The 27013-nt window shown below is 37.0% G+C and overlaps 5 protein-coding genes across 7 annotated transcripts; 2 read left to right on the forward strand and 3 right to left on the reverse strand.

The window, feature by feature from the left end:
• Nucleotides 1–966: 966 nt before the first annotated feature.
• On the reverse strand, nucleotides 967–2386 carry LOC131672942 (yemanuclein-like). Its single transcript, XM_058950511.1, has 2 exons — nucleotides 2126–2386; nucleotides 967–2001 (listed from the first exon to the last, which is right to left on the reverse strand). Exon 2 carries the CDS (start codon nucleotides 1966–1968, stop codon nucleotides 1270–1272), a length of 699 nt encoding a protein of 232 aa, XP_058806494.1. The 5' UTR covers nucleotides 1969–2001; nucleotides 2126–2386; the 3' UTR covers nucleotides 967–1269.
• Nucleotides 2387–2453: 67 nt separating this feature from the next.
• LOC131672941 (uncharacterized) lies at nucleotides 2454–18479 on the reverse strand. 3 transcript variants are annotated; one of them, XM_058950509.1, is made up of 27 exons: nucleotides 18339–18479; nucleotides 17541–17812; nucleotides 17277–17419; nucleotides 16743–16980; nucleotides 16383–16587; nucleotides 15847–16246; nucleotides 15022–15673; nucleotides 14776–14948; nucleotides 14328–14706; nucleotides 13046–13939; nucleotides 12594–12971; nucleotides 11184–12523; nucleotides 10877–11108; nucleotides 10612–10809; nucleotides 10385–10456; nucleotides 9490–9940; nucleotides 9110–9420; nucleotides 8077–9033; nucleotides 6478–7293; nucleotides 6272–6394; nucleotides 5884–6204; nucleotides 5638–5794; nucleotides 5490–5581; nucleotides 5348–5412; nucleotides 5121–5275; nucleotides 4689–5032; nucleotides 2454–4599 (listed from the first exon to the last, which is right to left on the reverse strand). In XM_058950509.1, exons 2-27 carry the CDS (start codon nucleotides 17787–17789, stop codon nucleotides 4258–4260), a joined length of 9687 nt encoding a protein of 3228 aa, XP_058806492.1. In that variant the 5' UTR covers nucleotides 17790–17812; nucleotides 18339–18479; the 3' UTR covers nucleotides 2454–4257. The 3 variants fall into 3 exon arrangements, with proteins under 3 accessions (XP_058806492.1, XP_058806491.1, XP_058806493.1); XM_058950508.1 differs by having other exon boundaries at nucleotides 10385–10459; XM_058950510.1 differs by lacking the exon at nucleotides 10385–10456.
• A 75-nt stretch (nucleotides 18480–18554) lies between these two features.
• On the forward strand, nucleotides 18555–21937 carry LOC131672943 (uncharacterized protein C3orf18 homolog). Its single transcript, XM_058950512.1, has 6 exons — nucleotides 18555–18680; nucleotides 18889–19147; nucleotides 19229–19665; nucleotides 19746–19889; nucleotides 19982–20199; nucleotides 20278–21937. The coding sequence occupies exons 3-5, from the start codon at nucleotides 19264–19266 to the stop codon at nucleotides 20054–20056; spliced, it is 621 nt and encodes a 206-aa protein (XP_058806495.1). The 5' UTR covers nucleotides 18555–18680; nucleotides 18889–19147; nucleotides 19229–19263; the 3' UTR covers nucleotides 20057–20199; nucleotides 20278–21937.
• A 195-nt stretch (nucleotides 21938–22132) lies between these two features.
• LOC131672944 (high mobility group protein B2) lies at nucleotides 22133–24729 on the reverse strand. Its single transcript, XM_058950513.1, has 3 exons — nucleotides 24611–24729; nucleotides 23636–23880; nucleotides 22133–23029 (listed from the first exon to the last, which is right to left on the reverse strand). Exons 2-3 carry the CDS (start codon nucleotides 23846–23848, stop codon nucleotides 22907–22909), a joined length of 336 nt encoding a protein of 111 aa, XP_058806496.1. The 5' UTR covers nucleotides 23849–23880; nucleotides 24611–24729; the 3' UTR covers nucleotides 22133–22906.
• A 336-nt stretch (nucleotides 24730–25065) lies between these two features.
• LOC131672912 (S-adenosylmethionine mitochondrial carrier protein homolog) lies at nucleotides 25066–26990 on the forward strand. The gene is made up of 6 exons (XM_058950449.1): nucleotides 25066–25140; nucleotides 25202–25532; nucleotides 25921–26077; nucleotides 26152–26261; nucleotides 26330–26712; nucleotides 26788–26990. The coding sequence occupies exons 2-6, from the start codon at nucleotides 25467–25469 to the stop codon at nucleotides 26885–26887; spliced, it is 816 nt and encodes a 271-aa protein (XP_058806432.1). The 5' UTR covers nucleotides 25066–25140; nucleotides 25202–25466; the 3' UTR covers nucleotides 26888–26990.
• The last annotated feature ends 23 nt before the right edge of the window (nucleotides 26991–27013 follow it).

A 27013-nucleotide genomic window follows, 5' to 3' on the forward strand; every position in this document is an offset into this window, starting at 1 on the left:
CGATGCAATGAAAGAAATTTACAGTAATATTCACAAAAGCTTGCAAGGATTTCAAGTTGATCGACGAGAAACAGATGAGATAGTTTGCAACTACAGGCCTTGATTTCGAGATAATAAGAAAGAATTATTTCTGAAATTCGCGATTTTTGGCGACCTTACTTTTGTATTTCTTATGGGACTCAAGAGGAGCGTCAACTCAAAGTCGAAAATATCGCCGAACAACGCTGGAAAAAGCTCAAAAATCACAAGATATTCGAGTTTGAGTTGACGCTTCACTCGAGCCCCATAAGAAATACATGATAAATTAAAAAATCTATTATCAGAGACGGTCATCAGCTTTTTAAATAATCCTGTTACAGGTAATAAAATGTTTTTTTACTTCCTGTCCGTCACCCATCTCTTTTTTGTAAAAGGAAAATAAACTAACTTCACTTTTAGACCTACATATTTCTTTTCTATAAAAAGAGAAAGGAGACTATTAAGTCACTGTACGGAAGGTCTGTACGAATACGCTTGTCACTTTGTGCGTCGTTTCCAGATGTTGGTTCCCTCGCCGAGATTTTACGGCGGTCATAACAATGAATTTGCGCGCCAAGTTTTAGGCGCGCTGTTGCTCTACACATGGATACAGGTTTCGAAACGAAATAGATTGCATATTTAAGTCGGGAAAGTATTGGTAACGCCGTAGCATGTGAAAATTTACAAAAAAGGTGAACCCGAGGTTGTCAAACACTTGCTATGACCTTGACAATTAAATGACAGTGGTGCGTGTATTATTTTTTTATCCAATAAGATCCAATGAAGTTACCGACCGAGCCGAATTTGGGAAATACTACTTTCGGGCCGCTGAACAAAAAATTGCTTATCTCGTGGTAAATTTCAAATATTATCCTAAATTAATTTTTAAATTATTGAACTGGTATTTGATTCACTTGCATAAAATAATAACAAAGAGATTGCGGTTAATCTACTACATTTTTGCCTCTTTATTGTCGGCAAAAAGATACAAATTTATTCTATGGTATATAGTATACATACACACCCATACACACACACATAATTTCAGAGTATAAGAACGATCATCTGTACACCTAATAATCGTAAGCATGGTTCGTAAATATAGTATGTATAGTTCAATCCATAGGTATAATACACGATGTGTGTGTGTGTCTGTGTGTATGTAGCTAGTTGACAAATGCATACAAGAATATATGCTACAACTAATATTATTTTTTCTGTCGTAAGACTAGGCTGCTAATTTATCGTTGTTCATCGGTCGCCAACGTTGTTCACGGCCTCGATCTTCTGCGACTTAGATTTTTGTTTGACAGTCTCGTTTTTCTCATCATCCGAAGAGCTCAAAACTCTTTTTTTATCTGGTTTTTTAGTCTCTTTCGGGTCATGTTTATAGCTCTCAAATTTATTATTTTCATCCTTAGAATTTTCTTCACTTTCACTTCCACTGTCCTTTCTCAAACTCTTAGAATTTACATTAGCTTTATCATTGCCTTTAAATTCAAGAAGACCACTGTTTATGTAAAACCCTCCATGGACTGTGGTTACCTCTTCAGGTACCTCTTCGTCATAAGCATCTGTATTGTCTATGAATGGATCACTCTCATCATAACCAGCTCCTAAGTCACCATAATTCTTTCTCTTTCGATTGCCATATTTTGACTCAAAATATCTAGCTATGTCTAGCTCTACTTTGTCATTACTGTCCATGTCTCCAAATGGATTTGTCCCATTTGTAGCCCCGTTATCAGTTTTCTTTTTCTCCTTGCGCTGTTTTTTCTCAGCATTTTTTAGTAATTCAGCATAGTTTACCTCTGGATAATTTTCATTGTTCGAGTCTGGGAGAGTTATCTCAAAGCGCACTGATGGTGCTATTTGTTTCTTATCCTTGGCAGATTTTGAGGTTTGACTCCCATCAACACTTTGCAGTGACATCCTCTTAACTTCTGCCATGGCTTGTTATTCCGTAATTATCAGTTATGAACACTAAAATAATAGCATACTTTAGAGCTATTTATTTAATTATATTTTTTTCGTTGAAAAATTTAAGTTAATCGTAACTATTTATTGTTAGAATTTTATCGTAAAGATAAACATTAGTATGCATTACCTCCATAAAAATTAACATTTATTCTCGTCTTTTCATAAAAATATACATCGTGAACTCTAAAGTTGCATTTAAATATTCGTAATTATGAACAATCGGTTGATCTAAACTTTTCCAAAGCCGGTCGTGAACACTTTGTTTATTTACCATGTTTGAAGAAAAATGGCTGAAGTTCAAACTAAGCGAAGCGCCATGTTTAATCTTGCTCGCCATCATTATTTGGCGGTAATTGTAATTTATTTGATATTTTCCACCTTATACAGTGAACTATTTTAACTAATGGTAACAAGAAGAATGCAATTCATATTGATTTTTTCAAAATTAACTTTAATATAATTGAAGCAATAATGACAAATTTTAAATACCACGTAATATACGATACAGTAATCGATGTCATTTTTTTCATACATAAATTTTTCTTTACACACATGCGCGTACTGCAATTAAAAACTAAATCATGTTCTCATCTGCAAGACATTTCTTTTCACTGACGCAATAAAACCAATTAACCGTACAAGTAATTAAATATTCTTTTTCTTTTTGATGTGGTTATCGGTTAAGATAAAGTTTATTTGTAGCGTAGTTACATTTATTTAAAATAGTTTCAAAGTTTTCTCGTGTGATTAATATTTGTTTATTTGCTTTTTTTTCATTCTTGTCAGATGGCTATGCAAAAATACTTTGAGACGTAAAATTGTGACATTGAAATTATTTCAATATATATAAAAAATTCAAAGTTTTCGAAAAAGTCTAGACAACACTCTGGTTGCTTCATATCACATTCTATTAATAGACAATTATAACTTTTTATGTAATTATTTTTTTGTTTGATGGAAGTTAATTTTTTTTATATATAAAATATCCTGTGGACCTTCAAACTTAGCTCCAAAATATTTGAAACTAGCACTTGTATCTTATTGGGATAGGATTTGTTTTTTTCTTATGAAAAAATTATTAACACTGATCAACGAGGCATTTAATTATGATAATGATGTCCATAATAGCAATAATAATAATCATAATAATAGTAATAATATAATAATAATACGCGCGAGTAGAGTATGAAACGTCGCTTCCTTAAAAAAAAAATTATAATGCAACGCAGTCGGATTGACTACGGCATATCAGGAAGAGAACGAAGTAATAAAAAAGTCAACAAAACAGATAGAAAGAAAGAAATGTCAATTTTCGAAAAGGATATGGGATCCCTAGTAATCTAGTAACAAAAGCGTCAATTTTCATCTCTCTGTTATACATCAAATGTAAAATGACTACGACAAAAAGAATTACATTAAAGCATACGCAACAGTGACTACCAGAAATCACATTCTCTTTAATAATTTCATATCCATCGAACGAAAACAAAAAGACAAATCGACTGGATTTTCTCTATCTGCGTGTACACTCGACTAACCAGCGCAATGTCAAGCAAGAAAAAAAAAAATGATTATAAAGAGAACGGATTAAACGCTTCTTCAGTTGTACGACTAGCTGAGGCCTGTTTTTTTTTTTAATTATTTTTGTTTGTTTGTTAGATGTAAAAAGCGACATTATAAAAAGTCACTTGATATATCACCCACGTTTACATATTATCTTTCACATCCGATATTACAATCCATCATGATCATTCGCTCAAAGTCTCATTCATGCACTCACGTAATCAGAAGTGTACTAGTAGAAAAAGGCCTCTACACCCAATTTTACACAGTAAACAGGTATTTTTTGTTGTATTCAAAACAGTTTTGTCTTGTTTTTTTTGTCCCGTTCTAGTAGAGAGATAATTAAAGCGGCACGTATTTGACACATTGGTTACATACAGCTCACGACGCGCATTCGTATTCTTGTCTTTCCATCTTTTAAAACTACAACACACGCTTCTGTCTTTAAAAAGTTACACTTGTTCGCTAACTAAAAAAATTAATCAATCACCATTAATCAAACAACAGAGTTGTTTTCTTTCTTTCTCAAAACAAATTTCACCAATTCTTTCGTTTTGATCGCAAACATACATCACAACATACAAGTTATACGTATACGGATAGACACAGACGTCACGTCAAAATGCACAGCATTTTAGTAATCAACAACAACGAAAAAAGGAGAGTAGAGGATGGGTATAAGTAGGTAGCCGCTATCTACTCTGTTTCGCATTGCTGAGGCTCACTGGGCGGAGTGCCATCGTGCGAGCAACTACTGCCCAGTTGCATTGGCGTTGCCAATTGTGGCGCCGACGCCGAAGCAGCAGCAACTGGCGGTGGTGCTTGCAGTGTCGTCGGTGCGTACACTAACCGATAACCTGGTGGTAAGATGAATCTACCCGGTTGTGCCGTTGCCGCCGCCGTTGTTGTCGATGCTGTTGGGGCTGGTGCATAATTGTAGGTCGATGTTGCTAGGGCCGAAGGTTCCGCGTAATATGGCAGATAACTCGAAGAGCTGCCTGTTAACACGTTTGTGACTAGAGTGCTCGTCGAGCTTCCCTGAAAATCGAAAAGTATTGCTTATACTTACAATTGTATCAAACATTTTCTCGCAATGAAAGCATCTTTCATCGAAAACAAAATGTTACCTGTGTTGATGTGTCGGGCATAGTAGCAGTGGCGAACTGATACTGCGGTGGAAACATTCCAGCGATGTCGAGCTGCTGTTGTTCAGTTTGCACGGCGGCAATGCTTTGATAATTATCCGAAGGCACTATTGGCACTGGTATGACGTAGGCGTGGGAAAGAGCAGCTGCTTGGCTTTGCGATGGAACTCCTTGAGGCTGCTTGAGCTTTTGCGTTGCAAGCCTCAATGTTTCCTCGGTGTCTGGTGAATAACTAAGCTTACGTTGCATTGGCGTCTGCGTTGCTGGACTGAACATTATATAATCTTCCATTCCAGATAGCCTCGATTGCCCTGCCATCAACAGATCTTTATTAAGATCCATGTTGGTGAGTTTAGTATGTGTTCTTTTTAAAGTCTATATTTGCATTTATATGTGTTTGAGTGAACTATTTACCTGTGATAGTATCATATAGTAGAGGGTGATGATGGTGTTGATGATAAGCACTTGCTTGCTGTTGCTGCTGTATAAGCAACTGTAACTGATGTTGTTGAAAGCGCTCTAACTCTTCCCGGTGTCGCTTTTGCAATGTTTCCAATTCCATTGTTTGCCTAACACAACGTATATCTGATTAACACTAATTGTACTTACGATTGCTTCATTAGTATGAATGGTATACAAACCTTTTGATAAGAAGTTGGTATTCTTCGCTGGGTGTTAAAATTGGCAACCTTTCTTCCTTCTCAAGCTAGAAAAAAATCATTAAATTTTTGAAATGTCATTTAATTAGATACTGGACGGAAATTTGAACGTTGAATAATTCACCTCAGTAGGTAAAGCATTATTCGAAGTAGAGCCTTGAGGCGGCGGCACTGAACCTTCCCTTCTGTGCAATAATTGTATCGACGCTGCACCAACTGCAAATTTTCAAGATAAATAATCGTATACTACCGACACATGCAATTCGTCTTACTTGTGTGCTCCTCAGCGTAATGCTGAACAGTATTAGTCTTGCTTTCGACACTCTTGCTATCATCCAAATTTGGATTTTGCGAAGCAACAGTTTCGTTTGAGGGTGGACCAGCCACTTTAGACACCATGAACCTTGAAATTTTCCTCGCAGGCTGATTCTGCGTTAAATGTTAGGAATAATAAAATAATATACAAATTTAGTAAAAAAAAATGAAAAAATTGTAATAAGAATAGAATTAAATTCAACCTCAATATTAGAACCAGAATTATCCGTAGTTTCCAGCTGTCCAGCAGTTTCCATCACAGGTGTAACAACGCTCGGAGCAACAGTCGCAACAGGAACACTACTAACAGTCAGATGGGCGGTCGATGTATTCGCGTAAACCATAGTTTGCGAGGTTGTTATGACACTTGGCGTTTTTTGATGAATTTTTGCCAACTCGTGTTCGAGTTCTTGCAGTCGCGAGCCTGGCTTTGGTACGCGCGATTTAGCTTCTTTCGTGGGGCTTGAAATCTCTTGGGATTGACTACTGGTCGACACTAGCGTTGGACTGTCGAGCTCAACCGTCTAAAATAATTTATGTGTTAAAAATATAATGCAAATCATTGAACGATATCGAGACAATAAGACTTACATTTGAAGCATAAACACTTTGAGTAGCAAATTGTTCTGCAACGGCATTACCATCGACTGCACCAGCTTCATTCGAGATAGTCGAGTATCCAGAATGTATCGTCGAATGTGGAGACGAAGATGCCTATAAAAAAATTAAAATAATGCAACTATTAGTTTCTCATATTCTTTACATCTCTTAAATTGACGTTCAAACAAGAAACCAACCAAAGTTTGAATACTCGGTACAGAGATACCAGGCGCAGCACCCATTTTTTGTTGAAGCTGATGCACGTGTATATCATGCAAAGCAGGTGCTGGTTGAGTATGCAAAGTCGCAGGATGACTGATCGGAGGTGTATTATAATTAGCCAACTCAGACGGTTGACTAGTCAACTGCGTGAGCTTCTGCTGCAGATAGGCTATAGTTTGCGGACCACCCTCCGGTTTGTCCAATGAGTTCTGTTGACTTAATTTTCTGTGATGATCCCTCATAAATTGCTGGTGATAAATAGCGTTATCCATCGACTCGACAAACGTATGTTCTGGAGTGATATCGTGACTGGAGTTCTCATTCTCCGATGATAGCATCTGACAATCGGAACTCGTACGACGACTGAGATTGTACTCGGAATTCGTATCTTGCTGCTTGTGCTCAGGGAACTTCAGCTGCAGATTATATTGATCTGAGTTATCTGTCGATTCCGGCAACGTTTGCTGCGATTGCAAATGAGCTTGTGGTGCGATTTGATAAGGTTGCATCATAGGTTGCAAAGTCGCCTGACTTTGAATATAGTGTACGTGTTGAATTGGCTGCAGTTGGATAATATTTTGCCCCGGTAAAGGAGCGTATGAAGGCAAGATCCATTGTCCTTGGATAGTCGCGTGTGTTGGTAATGCATGTGGCTGTTGATGGATTATTTGAGTTTGGTCGATTTGTTGCTGAAGATTCGCTTGTGGCATCGCTTGAATCAACGTTGGATGAGCCAATGGCGCTGACTGAGTCGGAATGTTTGTTGGGAAGTTCGGCTGCGCTTGTAACAACTGTTGAGAAAATTATATATTGGATTAGCGTTTATATTTAAATGAATTGAAAAACAAATTTACACTTTCAAATTTTTTTTGCTTTTACTATTCTACTTTAATTTTTATTGCAAATTAAGCAGGATCTATACAAATTCTAAACTAAATTTTCATTTTTTAATAGTTTGTTATTTGAAAGTATTGTAACAAAGAATAGTATAAAATATAATATCAAATAACATTTATTAAGAATATTTAGCTTTTTTTCGTTTAGTATTGTTGAAGGTAAAACCATTTATCCAAAGAACTTCAAATATTCATATACACTGTTCTAGAAGTTCTACTAATTTTATAATTGAGGAGTTGCTTCAGTAATAACGTATAAACTATGTTAAAAGAAGGCAACAAATAATAAATAATATCTCCTCAATCATTTGTCAGTCGTCCAAATATAAAAACTCTCCTTGAAACATTTCTAACTATAAAGCATGCTAGAATATATGTATATATATATACACACACGCACACGCACGCACGCACATACACACACACATACATATATATACACACTCGGTAAAAAAGTATACCACCTTACAATATACCTCCATAATTCGAAAATAGAACACATAAATGACAATTGTGAGAAAAAGATTGATATAGAGAGAAAGAAAGGGAGGGGGAGGGAGGGGGGAAAGAGAGAGAGAGAGAGAGAGAGAGAGAGAGAGAGAGAGAGAGAGAGAGAGAGAGAGAGAGAGAGAGAGAAGGAACTTAGGTAAACTAAAAAAGATAGTATCGCAAAATTACCCAAAAAGACTTTCCAAGGTGGTGCAACTTTCTCATTACCTGCTGCACGTTCTGTTGCATTTGCTGCTGATAATGAGTATTCTGCAGGCAGAGATCTGCTTGTACAGGTTGGAAATACTGTTCGGTGTGCAAAATTGGTTGAATAACCGCGGCGGGATTCTGTACGGGTTCGTGACCCTGGACGACTGGATGGGCGGCTTTGGATTTCGGATTCGACAGTATATTGGCGAGATTCTGCGCTAAATCGGGCAAAGTTGACGATACTTCTTTGGCTTTTTTTGGCGCAGCTTCCACTGCTGTTGTTGCTGTTGTTACTGTGACGGGAATTTGAGATTGAATCGGTTGAACAACATTTTGTTGGATTACTGGTTGTTGCGGCGGGATCTGTTGTTGCGTTTGTTGTATTGGTTCCGTGTAGCCGTTTGAAATAATTTCTTGTTGCTGTTGCGGTATCGGTTGCTGTATCTGCAATAGCTGTTGCTGCTGTTGTTGAGGATATACCTGTTGTTGAATCGGTTGAACTTGAGCTGCTTTTTTGTCATCAGGAACGTTACTGTAGATAGAAACGTTATTTTCAGTTTGTGAATCGGACGATATGTTGGATATGTTGGAAATCCTGCGGTTTCGCTCGTCGACGCTCGGTTGCGTTAGATTTTGAACCGAAGGCTGCAGATTCATCTGCTGCTGTGATTGTTGTTGGATTAGCTGAGGTTGCGTTATAACTTCTTGTTGCGCTTGAACCATGTAATTTTGTTGAATGACCTGTTGGTCCTGTATCATAATTGGTGCTACTATATTTTGCTGAATATCAACTATTGGAGCTGTAGCAATATTCTGTTGACTCTGTTGAACTACCGATTCATTTTCGCTAATGATGTGCGATATTTGCTGCACCTGCGGTACCTCGCTTTGCATAATTTGTTGATATTGTTGCTGTTGGATGGATACTTGTTGAACCTGTCGTACCAGTTAAATCGTATAAAATTACATTATTACTTTAGATTGTTACGCAAAGAAATAGAAAATTACTAACTCCAATATTGATATCCGTTGGTCTCTCGATAATATGCCCTTCAGTCACCTGATCAGATTTCTGCATAGCTGTAACTTCAAGTTTTCCTACCTCAGTAGGACGTTCAACAACTTCATGTTGGATTCTCGTTTCGCCATCTGTGACTACGGCTTTCTGCTCGACAACGGGGCTCACGAGGAAACGTGAAATCTTTCGCATTGGTGGCACTGATGCTTTCATCACCTCTGTATTATTAAAATCACTCGACTCCTTAACTTGATTATCGTCCATAGGTAACTGCTGGGCTTGGAACATCTCTTTTGCTACGTTATCTGTATGAAATAAATAAGAACGTTTAAACAATTGATTTCAAGCGTGATAACAAAAGATAAAAGACATACCTGTAGCAGACTGAATTTCATTCTTCTGCTCGAAATTTTGCGTGTCGCCAACAAGATTAGAAGTACTCTCATATGCGTTAGCAGTCTTCGAAGGGTCAGTACTTTCCTCAGACTCGTGATTCTCCATATCCACTCCAATGATCGTCGACCCAGCTGAGACTGACTCGAGATTATCCAAAAACTCAACAGGATTTGTGGGTGTAAGAGTGTCAGTGTTTTGAGTTGATGTAGATGAACGTCTCGATGCCTCGGTTGGCTCAGCTGAACTTTGATTATTTTGAGTTTCATTTGCTGATGGAGTTGCAGTAGTTTGCTGCAGCTGCTGTTGTTGTTGCTGTTGTTGTTGCTGCTGTTGATGTTTATCAGAGAGTGCTGCATTGGCGATATGAGAAATGATCTGGTCGATGGGCAATATCTTGGTTGGTGTCGACGTATTTGAAGTTTCATCCCTCTGCAATTAAAAGTAACGTGATTACTGCGAATCCAGAAAGATTTATACCTTGGATTAGCTTCTGCACACTAACTCCAAAGCCAATATTCAACATCACAAGCTTTTCTTTAAGTATTGTGATAAGTGTTGATAAATCTCTTTTCAACTTAATAATATTTAATAAATAAATGATATAAAATCATAATAAAACATGCATACGGTGAAGACACATCTGAAACAACACTTACAAACGATGTTATTAAAAAAAATAATAAGAACGTCAGGTCCTGCAACCTGAAAAATTGATATAATTATAAAAGAAAAAAAACCGGGCACTCTTGACTGAAACGAAAACATTGTATTTAAAGAAAAAGAAAAAATAAAAGAAGAAATGAGTTAATGTTGAAACGAAAATAGTGTAAGTAAGTGCATAGAAAGAGATAGAGAGGAAAGCATGAGACTCACCGAGCGGTGCCTACGATGAACTTTGTACGAGGAACGTTGGCTGCTTTGCCGCGTTAGCGAGCCGTGTCTCACCTGCTGCGTCCAAAATCATACACGGCAAATGTTCGTCTTTTAGTTTTTTCTCTCTCTTGTTCTCTTTGTCTTGTCAAGACACGCACGCGAATATTCACTCATACATTCGTACACATTTATTCAGACAAAAATGAAGATCCATCCAAACATGTTACCTTAACAGCATCCAGACTGTGATCACGTTCGCGAGGTCTTCGACTCGTAACAGGGCTACCTCCAGCTGATTGATGAGGAGGACCATGAGCTATTAATGGTAAATTGAGAGTTGGGTCGAGTCGTAATTGCCGAACGATGTCTTCAATGAGCTCAATAAATGTTTCACGTTGCGACTGTGGCAATAGATTTTCTGCTACCTGAAATATAAAATTTATGTTTTATTAAAAAGATTATTTCGCAAGTTGAAAAAGTCAAACGACATACCAAATTGTTTGCAATGTCGGTTGGTACCATATCATCTCGATCAAATTTAAAAGTGACAGTTTTCTGTTTGCTAGTGTCGAGTTGGCACTCAACGGACAAAGCCTGGCCCTCGACATTGCTCACTGACAAAACTGTTAATTTGATCCCGGGCTTCTTTCTCTTTGTACCAGTTCTCTTAATTTTGCTCTTCTCTGTCGCTGTTGTCATGGAATTGTCAACAATGTCAGAACGTCTATAACAAACATTTAAAATTAATACGTAAAATAATCGATGCATTTATTCATATTCATATTCAACAATCACTTACGCATCTCCCACTTCAGTCGTAGCAGTAGATGGAATTTGATTATCCAATTGCTGGACATTTGAAACCACTTCCAGCGACGTAATACCTCGTGAAACTTCAATAGTCTCTTGTTTTATCAAAGTCTTTTCAGTGATTATAGTAGACTCGTTAATTGTTGGGAAATTTTGTTGATGAATTGGAGGTTGTTGAGATACAGGCTGCGGTTGAACAATGGATTGTTGCTGCTGTTGAACAATCTGCTGTTGTACAACTTGCTGCTGAATAACCTGTTGTTGAACAACTTGTTGAACAATTGGTTGTTGCATGGCAGATTGCTGCTGTTGCTGCTGCGTTATTAACATTTGCTGTTGATCCTGCATTTGTTGTTGTTGCATCAGCGGCTGTTGTTGCACCATAGGTGACTGTTGTTGGATTTGCGGTTGTATCTGCGCTTGTTGTTGCATTTGTGACGGTTGTTGGATTTGCGGTTGTATCTGCGGCTGTTGTTGAAGTTGAGGTGTAGGCTGATGCTGTGGTTGCATTTGCGGTTGCTGTTGTGATTGCTGCTGCGGTTGTTGTGGTTGCTGCTGTGGTTGCATTTGTGGTTGCTGCTGCGGTTGCATTTGTTGTTGTATTTGTTGTTGCTGCTGCGGTTGCATTTGTGGTTGTTGCTGCGGTTGCATTTGTGGTTGCTGTTGCGGTTGCATTTGTGGTTGCTGCTGTGGTTGCATTTGTGGTTGCTGCTGTGGTTGCATTTGTGTTTGCTGCTGAGGTTGCATTTGCGGTTGCTGCTGTGGTTGTTGCTGTGTCTGCATTTGTGGTTGCTGCTGCGGTTGCATTTGTTGTTGCTGCTGTGGTTGCATTTGTGGTTGCTGCTGCGGTTGCATTTGTGGTTGTTGTTGCGGTTGCATTTGCGGTTGCTGCTGCGGTTGCATTTGTGGTTGCTGTTGTGGTTGCATTTGTGGTTGCTGCTGTGGTTGCATTTGTGGTTGCTGCTGTGGTTGCATTTGTGATTGTTGCTGTGTTTGTATTTGTGGCTGCTGCTGTGGTTGCATTTGTGGTTGCTGCTGTGGTTGGATTTGTGGTTGTTGCTGTGGCTGCATTTGTGGTTGTTGCTGTGGCTGCATTTGTGGTTGCTGCTGTGGTTGCATTTGTGGTTGCATTTGTGATTGCTGCTGTGGTTGAACAGTCGTAAGTCCTTGCGAAATAACACTTACATTTTGCGATATTGTGTTCGCAGAGGCTACAATGTTAGCACTTTGCGAATATGGCATTTGGATCACATTTTGTTGGGTTTGGGTTTGAGTTGCTCCGCTTGATATTATCGGTGCATTCTGAATATTCGATGGTATAGCAGATGCCTGGAATACATATACAAAGATTTGTTTAAAAAAATATTAACATACATTTCTCAGCAGTCTAAAAAATTACCTGTAGAGTTTGCTGAACAGTTGGCGTAACAGCGGTAACACTTGGAATGTTAGCAATCTGTTGTGGCAAGGATACTTGTACTTGCAACGGTTGAATGTAGCCTATCGACGTAGCCACAGCAGTACTACCAGGTTGATTGGGATGAGTAGCAAAAACCTGCTGTGACTGTTGATTAGGTAAAACGTCTATATGGCTACCAGTTGAACTGGTTGAATATCCTTGAAACATTTGCTGCCCGATATTTTGTTGATATATTTGTGGAGTAGCATAGGTTTGCATTGGACCTGCTCCTTGATAGAATTGCTGATTTGGTATGCTTTGGACTGCCGATGTCGGAGGTGCAGCGGGATTTTGGTGAATTTGTTGCACATGTTGGACCTGATTTTCGTTAATTGAACACTATTATATCAAAAAAAATTTTTTCATTAGAAAGTAATAACTGTTAAACTTACTTGCGTCTTAGTAAACTGAATTGTCTGCTGTATCTGCGGGATAGGTATTTGAGATGCGATACCCATTTGATTGAGTTGTATGTACTGTTGCTGCAATTGCTGCTGAGTGACTTGAGGGAAAGGCGCTTGAGCAGGAATAGCTTGAGGTGTCGAACACGTTGACGAATTTGCACTTAGTGCTTGATATTGCTGCTGCAATTGCTGTTGGGCTTGCAGCTGCTGTTGCTGCGCCTGCTGCGGTTGGATTACTGGAGTTTGCTGTTGGATAATAGGTTGTTGTTGGACCATCTGAACTGGTTGTGGTTGCAAACTATGTTGTTGGATAGTCACTGTGTTTTGCACCTGTTGCAAACTGACTCCAGACGGAACTTGTTGAGTTTGCTGCTGCTGCTGGATTTGTTGGATAAACATCTGATTTTGAATTTCATTAGCCGCAGAAGTCTCGGCATCTTGGCGTTCTTTTTCCTCTTTCAATTTTCTCTCTTCTCTCTCACGTTTTAATGCTGCGATCTGTGACTTCAACATCTTCGCCACACTTTTTACGTCCTCTTCCAATATCAAACTCGACTTTGCCATTTCTGAAGCGACCTCCTCCGCGTTGTCATTCTCAATATCAAAATCAAACTGAATAGCTTCGTTCTCTTTGTGTTTGCTAACCCTTTTTTTTGGATCTAATACTCGAAGACGGAATTCGACTCGTGATAAATCAGCTTCGGCTACCGCATTATCACGTGACACCATTTCTAATTTCAGTCCAACGTCGTCGGCGAAAAACTCGTGGTTTAGAAGATCCTTGACCAGTGGTCGCTCTTCCTTCTTTAGGCGAATGCACATCTCAATTATCTCGCGGACTTCTGGATTCTCCACTTTGTCGTAGCTTTGTGGTTTGACACCCTGCAAAAGAGAAGATTTAATTTTTTTTTAATTTTATTTATTTTGTGACAAATTTAAATTATTTTATTCGCATACGCAATATTAAAATAAAATAAGACTTGAAAATATTACGATCATAACTGTTGTTTTTTTGGAAAATAAAACACCATAAATTATTTAACTTTAAATACAAAAATAAATCATAATAAATCAGTCTTCGTTAATATATCTCCATGTAAGCATATTTTTGCCTTGGTCGAATAAAACACATCTTCTTGCACATGTATTTGTTGATATTTATAGACGTGTGTGGATATTAATACCCGCACGATAACCGAGTAACCAATGACATAAATAGCGCGTATCTCACAGCAATACTTCATTCTTCATTTTTTCCTCGTTGACTTACCGAAACAACTCTCTTATAAATCTGCGCTGGTCCTGTGCATTCAGAATATGGATACTCGCTGGTAGCCATTTCCAACATACACATGCCAAACGCATAAACGTCCACAGATTCGTCATAATGTTCCTCGTACATCTCGGGAGCCATGAATTCGGGTGTGCCGATAACGCTTTTAGCGAAACTTCGATTTTTCAGTGTAGCGAGGCCGAGGTCACCGATTTTCACGCTTCCTGTTGTGCCTGTGATGAAAATATTGTCGCACTTGAGGTCACGATGAATTATTGGTGGTGAGCGCGAATGTAGGAACGCCAGGCCTTTTAGGATTTGACGACACCAGGATTTTAAAACCTTAGGATTTATCTTTTTAAATCGTCGGAGATACCTGTGAATAAAATTCTTGTTATTTGAAAATCTTTCCCACGTTATTATTATTATTTTGTCTGCTATTTACGTTTTGAGAGTGCCTGAAGTCATGAGTTCTGTAACTAAAACAATATACTTGCGCCTGGTGGTTGTCACCTCCCAGTAATCATAAAATCTAACTATATTTGGATGCTGCAAGCCTTTTAACATTTCGGCTTCTTCTCTAAACCTCAGTCTTTCCGTTTTGTTTAGTTTTTTCTCCTATGGATAAAAAAATAAAACATTTTTCATTCAATTTCATTTATTCGAGAATTGTCTATAATTATTGTTTTACCTGTAATTCACACCAAGCAACGGCAACACCTGTTTGCGTATCTAGACCTCTATATACAGTTTTAAAACTACCGCGCCCGATCTCCTCCTCAAACTTGAGAAACCTCTGATCAGGCGAAATCGCCACAGCTTTCTCTTCATCATCGTCGTCCTCAATCGCTTGTGCTTTCACCTTTTTCAACAAATTCTCCACTTCCTTCATGCCAAATAAACTCTTGTTTGCGTGCTGCTCGTCAGGTTTAAAATTTTCATCCAGCAGTGGACCAATAAAACCTTCTACAATTTCTTCTTGAACAACACCCTTTGACTCGGCGCTTACATCCTCATTTTTAATATCCGTTGCTAACGGCGACGGTACTTTGCCCATTTTGCTCAATGACTCGTGGAGTGCTTGCGTCGCGACAATATCACTTATACTCGTTCCGTTGTCGTCTTCATCGAAGATTGTTACTTCACCCTCGACGCTAGCTTCTACTTCCTCGACTTTAGCTTCCAGATCTACAGACTCGCCCATCACATTCGACGTAGTAAATCGTGAATTTTTCACTTGTTCGATTTGTTTCGGCTCGCTTGTCGAAGCTGACGAGGTATCCAATGTGAGCTTTTTATGCCTAGACTTACTTGTACTCGATGAACTGTTTTCCGTCATATCACTGCAAAATTTTGAAAACAATGTTGTTATTATGATATAATTGCTAGAGATGGTAATAACCTTTGCGTAAATTTATTTATGAGCGGTGGAAATAACTGTTACACAAGAGTATAAATAAATGTTACAAAAATCGACAATGCTACCGCAATCTTAAGTAATAAAATTTAGATATACCTTTGATTACTTTCGTTGTTGAGAGAATCATCCAATATCTCATCACTATCTTTATCCTGTTTGACATTTAATCTCCTATTGGCACTAATCTTAGAGTCGAAATTAACTAAAGAGTAAACGGATGGTTTCCGTTTCATTTCACGAACGCTCTCATCTGCATTTGGCTGTTGCTGTTGTTGCTTCTTTTTTAACGATATGGAAGTGTCGAAACTTTGCACGATATCTTCACTCGTGGTCCTTCCGTTTCTTGTATCCGGTAACAACTTACGGCTACTACTCGTATCGCTAACACTATCATCCCTCGAGTCTCTCGAGTGCATACTTCTTTGTGCAGTCTTTTCCTCTTTACTTATTTTTCTAGGGTTCCCTTTTCCTATTGGCATGGATGGCATACTAGAGCCTGCAACAACGTCATTGATTGTATTTACATGTCACAATCGGTGATTCATTCTTGCTTGTGTTTCTTTTTTTTATGTTTTGTCGTTGGAAATTAGCCATAATAACAAATATACAATAAAAAAAACATATTTAATTACCTGAGACTTTAAGATTTTGCGTAGCAGTGATAGCTTCCTCGGCATCGCTAAGATTATGATTATTCTCGTAATCGATCAATGATTTGTCGATGGGATCCGAATTCTTTTGCTGCCTTGACAGTGATTGTGAGCTCGATGAGATTCCGTTTCTCGTTAATGACGTAGGCGGCGAATGTGATTCATGTTCCCCTCGATTCGACTTTAGCTAATTATGTAATTTAGATTTATTTTAGATATTTTTCACAATTGTAAATGAGCAATCTCTTGATAAAAATTATTATTTAATCTTTATAAATCAAACATTCAGCAAAAGTTTGTGTGAATCCAAGATTAATCATACGAAAATTTATGTCGACGTACCTTGCGATCAGAGCTACTAGTAGCTTGAGAATGAATAGTGACTTTCTTGGGTCTCCGATTCTTTGGAGTGACAGCAGTACTACTTGCAGCTGGATTTTCCTGCGAGGCTATGTGGTGACCCAAACCAATATTACTGTGGCCAGTGTTACCCGAGTTTGTGGACAATTTGGGGCACAATCCCGAAAGACTGACACCACTGCCACTTCCTCCTGATGGTCGTTGTCTACTAGTCTCATACCTACAATTGATTTCACATTGAATTTATCACTTTGATTTTTTAATTCTCCAATACAATGTTTCATCCACTAATGTTAGTATACTTGTAATTCATAAATGTTGATACTTATGTCTTTTCCTTTGTGGCAAAATCATGATAGAATGCAAACTATTATAATGATAATTATGATGACTTAATTGCAAGCATTATAATTGAAAGCAATTGAATAAAAGTCAAAAAAGCATGCTTGAACATTGAGAAGACAAACAATGCAACGATAAATGTAGAAGCCTGATTTGATACGGACATCATTATACCTGTCCTGCCTGTTATGGCCTGATGAGAGAAGTCCACGTACTACGTTGCCTATTGCTGCTTTTTTTCTTGCCTCTTTTTCCCTATAACTACTGCTACTTGGACTGTTGTGCTTTGTGTGATTGTTGTGATGTGTTGATTTATCCTACAATAACAGCCCATCTTATTACTAACATTCTTCAAGAAAATAAAATGCACTGTTTTCATCAAATATAGCCTCCAGTACAACAAGTTTGGCACCAAACAAATGTCACTGCAGAACTTACTTTGATGCCAATGAGTTTGATATATCCAGCACTGTTATTAGTCGGTACAGGACTGAGATCACAGCGAACACGTCTATGAGATCTCTCGACAACTACAACAGGTGTATGCTCATCCACATCTAATTGTCCCTGGGAGCCAATGGTGAATGGTCTATCTGTGTGTGCAATAATGATACTGTCCGAGTTGTTATGTTGCTGATTGCTGCTCACCAGCCTCAGTGACTTGTTCTCATTGCAGCATCTCGGCATTGCACGTGCGTTGATGGTGTTCTCTGTTCAAAAAAATTGAATTGAACAAAACAATAAGCACAAATGTGTTAAAACAAACGAAAGATACAGAGAAAGAGTTGAACTTGATCTCATGATGCTTCACACAATATTTACAAGTTAAACGATGCGCACTCACGGAAAAGTAAAACCACGACTTGACGATCGAAAGGACCACGGACAAGCCAAAGCAAGTTGATCTATCGCATGTTTATATTAGTCAGCTTACTCTCTTTCTCACTCTATCTCTTTCTCCCTCTCTTTCGCGCTCGCCTTTTCAGTGGTGTCTTCGTCGCTCACACACACAAATACACGCGCACGGACACAGACGCAGCCGAACGAACGGACGGAAAAAGGCAAATCGATTGACTTTTCCTCACTTGCGCTCTCATCAAAGCTCTTTCATTCTCTCTCACTCACACAATCGCACATAACTAACTTTACATACTGGCTCTCGCTTTACACTTGGAGCTCTCCTCAGTGCGGGTACAATGTTTGATCGTTAAATGATATGACGATGTTGATACTTACGCCTCTCTCCACACTATGCGTGTGTGTATTTCGTTAAAAGATGTGTGCACTGTAGTATTCCGTCGTCGCCGCTGCCACAGGAGAGGAGAATGATTATTACAAAAAATAATACAACCACACGGTGAGTCTGTGAGGCACCAAACCAAAAGACCGACTACACCCAAGTGTTCACCATTTTTACTCTACTGCGAAAATACAATAAGGTATCTCGCTCTCTGGATGCTTTCTGCCTGCGTAGTGCGTGCGCTCTACTCACTCAGCGACAGAGAGCTGCCTGCGCGAGTTCTGCGAAACGATCATCGCGAGACCTCGTGGCATGCACGCAAAACTTTGATGCATGAGGTAGGTAAGAGGGTACTCTACATTACCAGTCTTGCTGCTGTAAAGGACTGCCGATTGGCGACTGCTTGCAGTTGCGTGGCGCCGTTTTAAAAAATATACGCGACACTCGTGTCTTCTGCTACATCGTCGTTGCAGCATTGGAGAGAGTGAGAAAACGCCCGACCCGACTCTCTTTTTTCTTCAACGGCGCCTATTTTCGTTGTTGCAGGAAGTCGCTGTAGTTTATTTTGATGATAATAATCAATAAACACGTGCGTTCGTGGATCGAATAATCTATAAAGTGTGCGCATACGTGTGAGTGCGCTGTATGCATGAAGGAAGATGATTATCAGTTCTAGGATATAGTGTGCCGTTATCAATTAGAAGCTCGACCCCGTGTATAATGCACCTTCGGCTGCGATAAAATGCGGCATTGTGGAAAAAACTCGATGATAAATTTACGATAATACATACCGTGGAAGAATTTCGTGAGTCTCTGCAGTGCGTTCATCACAATACGGTTTAACTAAGCTTAGCTGATGGAGATTTTTTGTTGAGGGCTGTTATAGGTGACGGAGAAAGAAACTGAAAATAACGGAGGATCATGGAAGAATTGAGTGAAAATGTCACTGGTAACTACTCAATGATAATGACGACGGCGGCGACGACAATGTTGTCGTCCACCACTGCATTACCTGTAAATATTACGACAATCTTGCCAATTGAGTCGACAACTTCGAACTTATACAATGAGACTGCTGAGGCTTTTACTACTAGCCTGACTACCAGCAATTTGCAAAATATCAGTAGACAATCTTGGAATCTGACAAGGGTAGGAGATGCTTTTCCAAAAATTGACACAACTACTGTCACAAGTAATTTATGCACAACTACTATGGCTACTACTACTGAGGTTCCATTCGACGAGTTTGGCCCACCCGATGGGGTAGAATACATTTTTGTACCTCTGGGTGTGATGATTTTTGTTATAGTACTTTCCGCGGTGGTGAGCTTACTCAATTATATTTTGCTACTTTAAGTATTGATACAATGGTCTAAAAATATTGAGTACTGATTGTTGTACAGGTAATAGTAATATCAAGAAAGCGAAAATTAGAAAGACTTCGACATAGACTGATGCCACTGTATAACTTTGATCCTGGTGAAGAGGGAGAAGATGATTGGGAAACAGAGTTGCTCGATGAGGGTTTCGTCAATCGACAGAGACGTGTTAGTAATTCTATCGTCACTTGAGCGTAAACACAAAAAAAAAAACAGAACGAATGAATAACGAATGGCTTAATTATATATATACAATGTAGCAAGGATACCAGTCTATGGACAGCGATGAGAACGCCGAACTATTTAGTCCTGCGCGCTCGCATCCGCTTGGATAATTTCTTTACTTGTTGCTAGATAACTCTTTTATATATTTTTGACAAAAACAAAAAAAGAAAACAAAAATGAGCAATTATATAAGCTATCTGTAACAATGAATTATAATGAGCAATATTGCAACGTAGGATACATATATCTAAAGGTAATTCTTCAAATTAAAACTTTATTTTAAAAATTATTTGAGATCATGTTTTTAATTTGTGATAATTTTAATTGACAGGATACAGACATTGTCATAAGATGATAGAAATGTAGCAAATGTAGCAAGAAATTTTTCACTAAACAATAGACTAAAACTCTTAAAGCTGTGGTTGACTAATATAAATGGTAATTCCATTTAATTCTTCAGTCAATTCGTAACATATTTTAGCTTCTTCTAGTTGAAAATGCATTAGTTTGAAAATAATTTATATTAATACATGCCAATGCAATAATTTTTTAATATTTATGAAAACTTTGCATGATTACAGTTCTAAAATGTAATACAGTTTAAAAACATATAATCTTTCAACAATTTTATAACTTTTTAAATATGTACATTTTAATATGTACAAATTATCTACTGTACCAAAGGTGCTTATTTCATATAAAATTAAAGGGTTCTGCACCATATTTGCTTGATTTGCAAAGGTGGTCGAAATAAGATATATAATGAAAAGACTTACAAATACAAATAAAATATTGTATTCCCATAGCATGTCCAACAATAGACATAACATGCACTTCTTGTAGGCTTCTAATTACATAATCAAAAATGTGCTAGTTACTTTGTTATAAAAGATATTTATCATTGATAATCTTACCATAGACACTAATAGCAAATTTTCTATCAAATTATAGTGTACAAAATAATTATTCAACTAGTATTTGTCATTATGACAATTTCAATTGTATTGTTTTAATTAAAATAATTTTATTGCGAATCTTTTTACTACAAATGATTATATTTAGCATTTGACTAATCTACAATAATGAAAGAGAAAGTTATGGTGATTAATTAAATTTATTGACATTCTATTATGAAGATACAGAATTCACCAAATATATTAACATAACATTTTTCTCTTGATAAGCAAATAAATGAAGTTGTGAACAATTTCAATGTAATTATAAAACTTGAGTTTCCAAAATTGAAAAAAAATTACTAGTTCTTATGCTGATATTGCTGTAGATACAAATTATAAACGTGGGAAATATAAACGAGATTTGCACTACAACAGATTACTGAAGTTACAATTCTTTGAATAACAATTTAATCACTTGCCGTGTTTGTAAAGTATTACGATTTGGAATGTTATTAAATTAAATATTTCAATTAAATTAAATATTCCAAATAAATTAAATATTCCAAATAAAATAATAAAAACAATCCAATAGCTTGTTAATAATTATATAAAATTCTTGATAGTAATGTGAAAATATAGCATCAAGAAATGTGATAATTATAAAGAAAGCATGTATTGTGACATTTGTCGGTAGAAATAACATATAATTACGAAACGATGAGTGATAAAAGATTTTTAATATCTGCCATGGTTTTATAAACGCATATCGTTTACGTACACAGTCGATATTATAAATGAGTAAATAATATTTAACTTAACCGTTTCATTCAATTTTTTGTAAAATAATTATTTTCAAAATTTCACATTTGAAAATTATATCTAAAATTTATGAAAAAAAATGTTTTTAGGGTGTCAGTAATGTTTTTCTAAGCGACGTATCATAATGAGCTGTCATTATGTATATATGTGTAGTAACATTTCAGTTACGTACTTAATTTATGATGAAAACGCTGATAAAAAAAGAAATGTACATAAAAAAGAACATTTTCTTTTGCAATATTTTATATTCAAAATATAAATATAAAAAAAAGAATGACATTTGACGAAACCAACGAATACCGTAATTACAATGTAAAAATTGATAAACTAGTATGGAATGACCAAATGATTTAATAACGTTTCAATAAATGTATCCAATTGTTTTTACGTAATTTTTTTTATTCATTTTCTACTTAATGTTATACATTCACAAATGGTTCCAAGGTATTGATGAAAAGTAAAAAATTTAAATCGAAAGATGTAGTCTGTGAATTTATTTACTTTAATACAAATTTGACACTCACTCAATAATGTTTCGTACGTAGAATTAGGACTTCTTTTCGTTAATTAGATTATTTTTAGTACTTAAAAGACAAGAAAAAATTCTTTCTTACATTCGCGGCATAAACAAAGCATCGTTCAACTGTCAGCAAGAGCTTTTTTTACTAGATATACCCACATGTAGTACAGATGCAAAGAAAGGAGATAGTGCTTTAGTAAACAGAACGTTTCATTTTTCAAATCATGTCACATTAATTTAAAAAAATCGAAGACAAAACAAAAAAAAAAAAAAAAAAAAAAAAACAAAAAAAACACTTGTCCCAAAGGAATTCCTATAATGCAAACGCACGAGTATCCAAAAAACATGGATCACTACACACCATTTACTTTGTGTTGTCATTTAAATTTTGACTTATCTCGACGCATCACATAATTACAGAACCTTTATATCTTTTGGCGCTTTTTCCCTCTATGTCGAAATCATTATTTTTTTATTAAATATACGTGCTATAAAACCGTTCAGTGAATTAATCGATCGTTTAAAAATCGAAGAATAAAAGGACCTAGATTCATGTCTTCAACCGACATGTTTACAAAAAGAAACTCTTAAAGCATATTATTCATTTGAAGAAACAAAGAGGATAGACGTGTGAGTTGTCGTCATCGTCAAAATAGAGAAAGGGCTGCTCGCTTAATGTGTTATTTTAATGATTTATTTTGTTCATCAGCAGGTGTTCTGATTGTTCAGTTCTCCTCCTCTTCCTCTTCCTCCTCCTGTTCGTCTTCCTCCTCACCAGTGCTTTCAGGTTTCTCCTCTACCTTCTTCGGCCGGCCACGTCCACGTCCGGGGGACTTCGCTGCGGCGGTCTGTAAATATTACACATTCCATTATCACCAAACAATCTTTACGTATATCTGATTTCAGGTTTTAGTATCATTGTGCGGCTACAAATACGTCTCTCTCTGCAAGTTTTCTTAATGTTAAACTTATCCATTTTTGTTTACTTTCGTGTCAATGGTTTTGCGGACATTCCAGAAATAATCTACCAATTACATTTATTACGTGAATTGTCATTTCTCGGCAACGTAAACATTTCTTAAAACGGAATTTTTTAAACTGCAAAATGCGTCTATCGCGAAAATATACGAACTCTATCTCTAAAAAAATATTTGTATTGATACATCATTTGGTAGCACGTAACTAACTAAATGTACGTTAGAAATATTTGGTAATGCTTGTAAATCTTGCTACCGTTTATGGAAACATTGTTCACTTATCTTTCAAAACGTTCTATCGTTACCATTGCAACAAAAACATGAAAGTAATATACCGAATAAAAGAAGTCAATAGACGTTACTTGATAACAACTATTGGCTATAAGTTTTTATGAAATAAAACATTTTGAAATACTGAAAAAAAATTAACAATCTCTCAAAAAATCTAAAGTCATTAAAAATCTTAGCTTGCATTACCTTCTTTTTGTGAGAACCCTTTGGCCTACCGCGTCCCCTCTTGACTGGCACCGCAGGCGCGTCATCTTCGCCGTCGGACTTGGCTTTGCTGTTCTTCTCAGTGGTGGACCTGCCTCTCTTCTTGGGCTCCTTAACAGCGTTCTTCTCGCTTTTAGCCTGCCGGCCCCTCTTCTTCTTCTGCTCATCCACAACCGACGAGTTATCATCCGACATCCTTGCCTCCTCTATTTCACTCGGAACACAAACTGGACAAGACGGAAACAATGAAGAATGAAAAAAAATTCCAAAACGACATTCGATGTCCGTTAGTAGATGCGCAATAGGCTATCCCACACCCGTATAAACAAACTCATCTCCGTCGTCCCCCTTCGAGAAACGAGCAAAAACGCACCCGCCATTTTCAAAATAACCAAATAAATAAGCGTCCGGATAATAATTTCGAATTACTACAAAGCGCTGGTATTGGGAAAAATTCCCAAAAAATTTTTGGATTTTTTCCGACCCACGGCGGCTCGGTTGAGAATGTAGGATCAGAGGAAAAAATTGTTGCCTACCGTTTGGCGCGAAAGGAAGCAAGCTCGTCGAGCATCGGCGTTGGTGACGCCGCCATGACGCCTCGCGTCCTCCCGCCACAACAATGCGCGCGCGGCGATGAGACCGATGCCGATACCCGTTTTTTCTCTGCAAGTAAACCCCGCCGCCCACTCGTGATCATCTCGGAAATTCGCTGGTTTATCGTCTTTCAGTTAAAATCAATTGGAAGTTCAATGGACATGTAAATACACCCCCACTGCCACTGTGCGCGGGAAAATCCACCTGACGTACGTTCACTCTACACCTTCCATATTCCAATAAACAAAAATAGTGAAAACAAATATTGCCCTACATCGAAAGTCACCTATAGACCGGGACTGTGTGTACTCCAAAAAAAATAATGCGGAAGGTCGCAAACATAGGAAGTAGAAGGAAAATTACCTGATAAAGCTTGCTGTTTAGCGAGGGAGAAGCTGAGTAGTGATACGTCTGCAAACTGGGCCGTACGACTGACGCTCGTCGGCGTCTCTCCAGATATCCGCGTCTGCTGTCCCTTCCCCTTTTCTGCGCAAGCGAATTCCCTCCCCCTTTCGTATATACACACACGGCGTTCTTGAAGCCGAGGAAGAGAGAGAGAGAGAGAGAGATTCACCAAAATCGATGCGGCTTAGTGTGCGTATATGTGAATCGATTCCCGAGCTTGCCCCGTAACGGACGAATCCCCACTACGTCGATTTTTATCAAGCCATTATCTGAAGGAATAATTAAAGATACGGAAATTATATATTAATGAGAGTTTGATAGATTTTTTTAATTTTTTATAGAGAAGGGACGTTTTCTCTTATTATTGTATTCGTATTCTGTAAACTTGCTAAATGTTGGGATTTTAGCAATGAAGGACAGATACATTGCAATTCATGGAATTCAAGTGATAAAAAAAATGAAATGCAATAAATGTGTTTTGAAAACCTGTGAGTATGCGCAAAGCGTCGTCCAATCCGTTGGGTCATAACTTTTAACTTCATTGTTCAGTTTGGTGGCCTAGGCACCGATTGGTTGACTGCCGGTGAGTGCATGCTGTCCGCCTTGCTGGGTTAATTATTGCCCCCCTCGTGTGCGTCGAGAGATTGGAGATGTATAAGAGGAGATATAAGAATTTAGTTTCTAAGGGGGTAATGGTGATTTTTTCCTTAGCCTGATCATCAATTCTGGCAAAGGAGTTATAGTGGTGTGGGTGTGTAATATATTGTCATCATGATTGTATAGGAAAAATATTGGGAATATACACGTGATTAACATGGATTTCGAAGAGGAAAAGAAATTCGTTATTGACACGAGAAATGTCTTCTTTAGTGCGCTTATTGTAAGTTATTTTCATTGTTATTGTTTGTTTACGATAGATAATAATTGTTCATGTTTATTTCGTTGTTTTAAGTGTTTTAAAGTTTTTACTCCAAAATGGTTATGTTTTTTTTCGTTTTACTTAATCTACTATTTACTTTTAACTAACTACTATTACTTTAAATATATTTACTTTAAAAAATTAATGTAATATTAATTTATATATTCAGTTATTTATACGCCTATTGCATTTTACAATGAATTTATAAAGCAAGTTATGCTTCAATTTTATTTATTTTAAAAAAATTTGAAATTTCAATTTCAATATATAAAAATACATTTGGAAAGTTTTGTCAATATAAAATAATAAATTTTATTATATCTTACTGAGAGAAATCATTTATTTGAAGTCAGGTGGATTTGCTGGAACATGTGTTGATGTTGCACTCTTTCCAATTGATACGCTTAAGACTCGTTTACAGAGTGAAAATGGGTTTATGCGGTCAGGAGGTTTTTCAAAACTTTACACAGGATTGGCTCCAGTCATTATGGGATCAGCACCCACAGGTAAATATTAAACTAGTCCTCTTGTATATTTATAAAGTTTACTATAAATTTATTACATGAATATTTTCTTATAGCTGCCTTATTTTTTGTTACCTATGAAAGTATTAAAATGATATTACATGATAGTGTACGAAAAGAATTTTTACCATTTTTACACATGGGTGCAGCTTCAATGGCAGAGATTGTAAGTGAATATTTATCTATTACTTCAGGCGATACCATTTATTAATAAATATATCTTTATTTGCAAAGGTATCATGCCTTATTAGAGTACCAGTGGAAGTAGTCAAACAGAGAAGACAAGCTCTATTACCAGATCAAGGCAGATATAATCTAAAGTTACTTTACAGAGGTTACTGGAGCACAGTAATTAGAGATATGCCTTTTAGTTTAATTCAGTTTTCTATATGGGAATACCTCAAAAGAATTTGGGCCGAACAGGCTCAAAAAGATGTTTATCCATTTGAAAGTGCTATATGTGGTGCTATGGCTGGTAGTATTGCTGCTGCTTGTACCACACCATTTGATGTTGTAAAAACTAGGATTATGCTTGCCAATAGATCAGTTAAGAAAACAACTGATTTATCTGTTGTAAACATACTTTTGTCAGTTTATAAGATTAATGGACCATCTGGGTATGTTTTTTATATTATTTATTTTTATTTTGAAGAATGAGTGAAATTAAATGATATATATTCTATATTTTTTAGTTTATTTGCTGGTATAGTTCCTAGAGTGACCTGGATATCAATAGGTGGTTTTATTTTTTTTGGTGTATACGAAAAGTCTAAAGCTATTTTGGATTTCTAACTGGAAAATCATTTTATAAATTGTTTGTACCTGCGTTCAATGTTCATTAGATTAATTGTTTTAGGTAATTATAATTAATATTTTTAACTACAATTTCGTTAGAAAAATATGTTAAATATTTTAAAA

This window comes from Phymastichus coffea, unplaced genomic scaffold, assembly GCF_024137745.1.
Source record: "Phymastichus coffea isolate CEN01 unplaced genomic scaffold, Cenicafe_Pcof_1.1 PCOF00162, whole genome shotgun sequence".
In the NCBI taxonomy this organism is placed as follows: Eukaryota; Metazoa; Arthropoda; class Insecta; order Hymenoptera; family Eulophidae; genus Phymastichus; species Phymastichus coffea.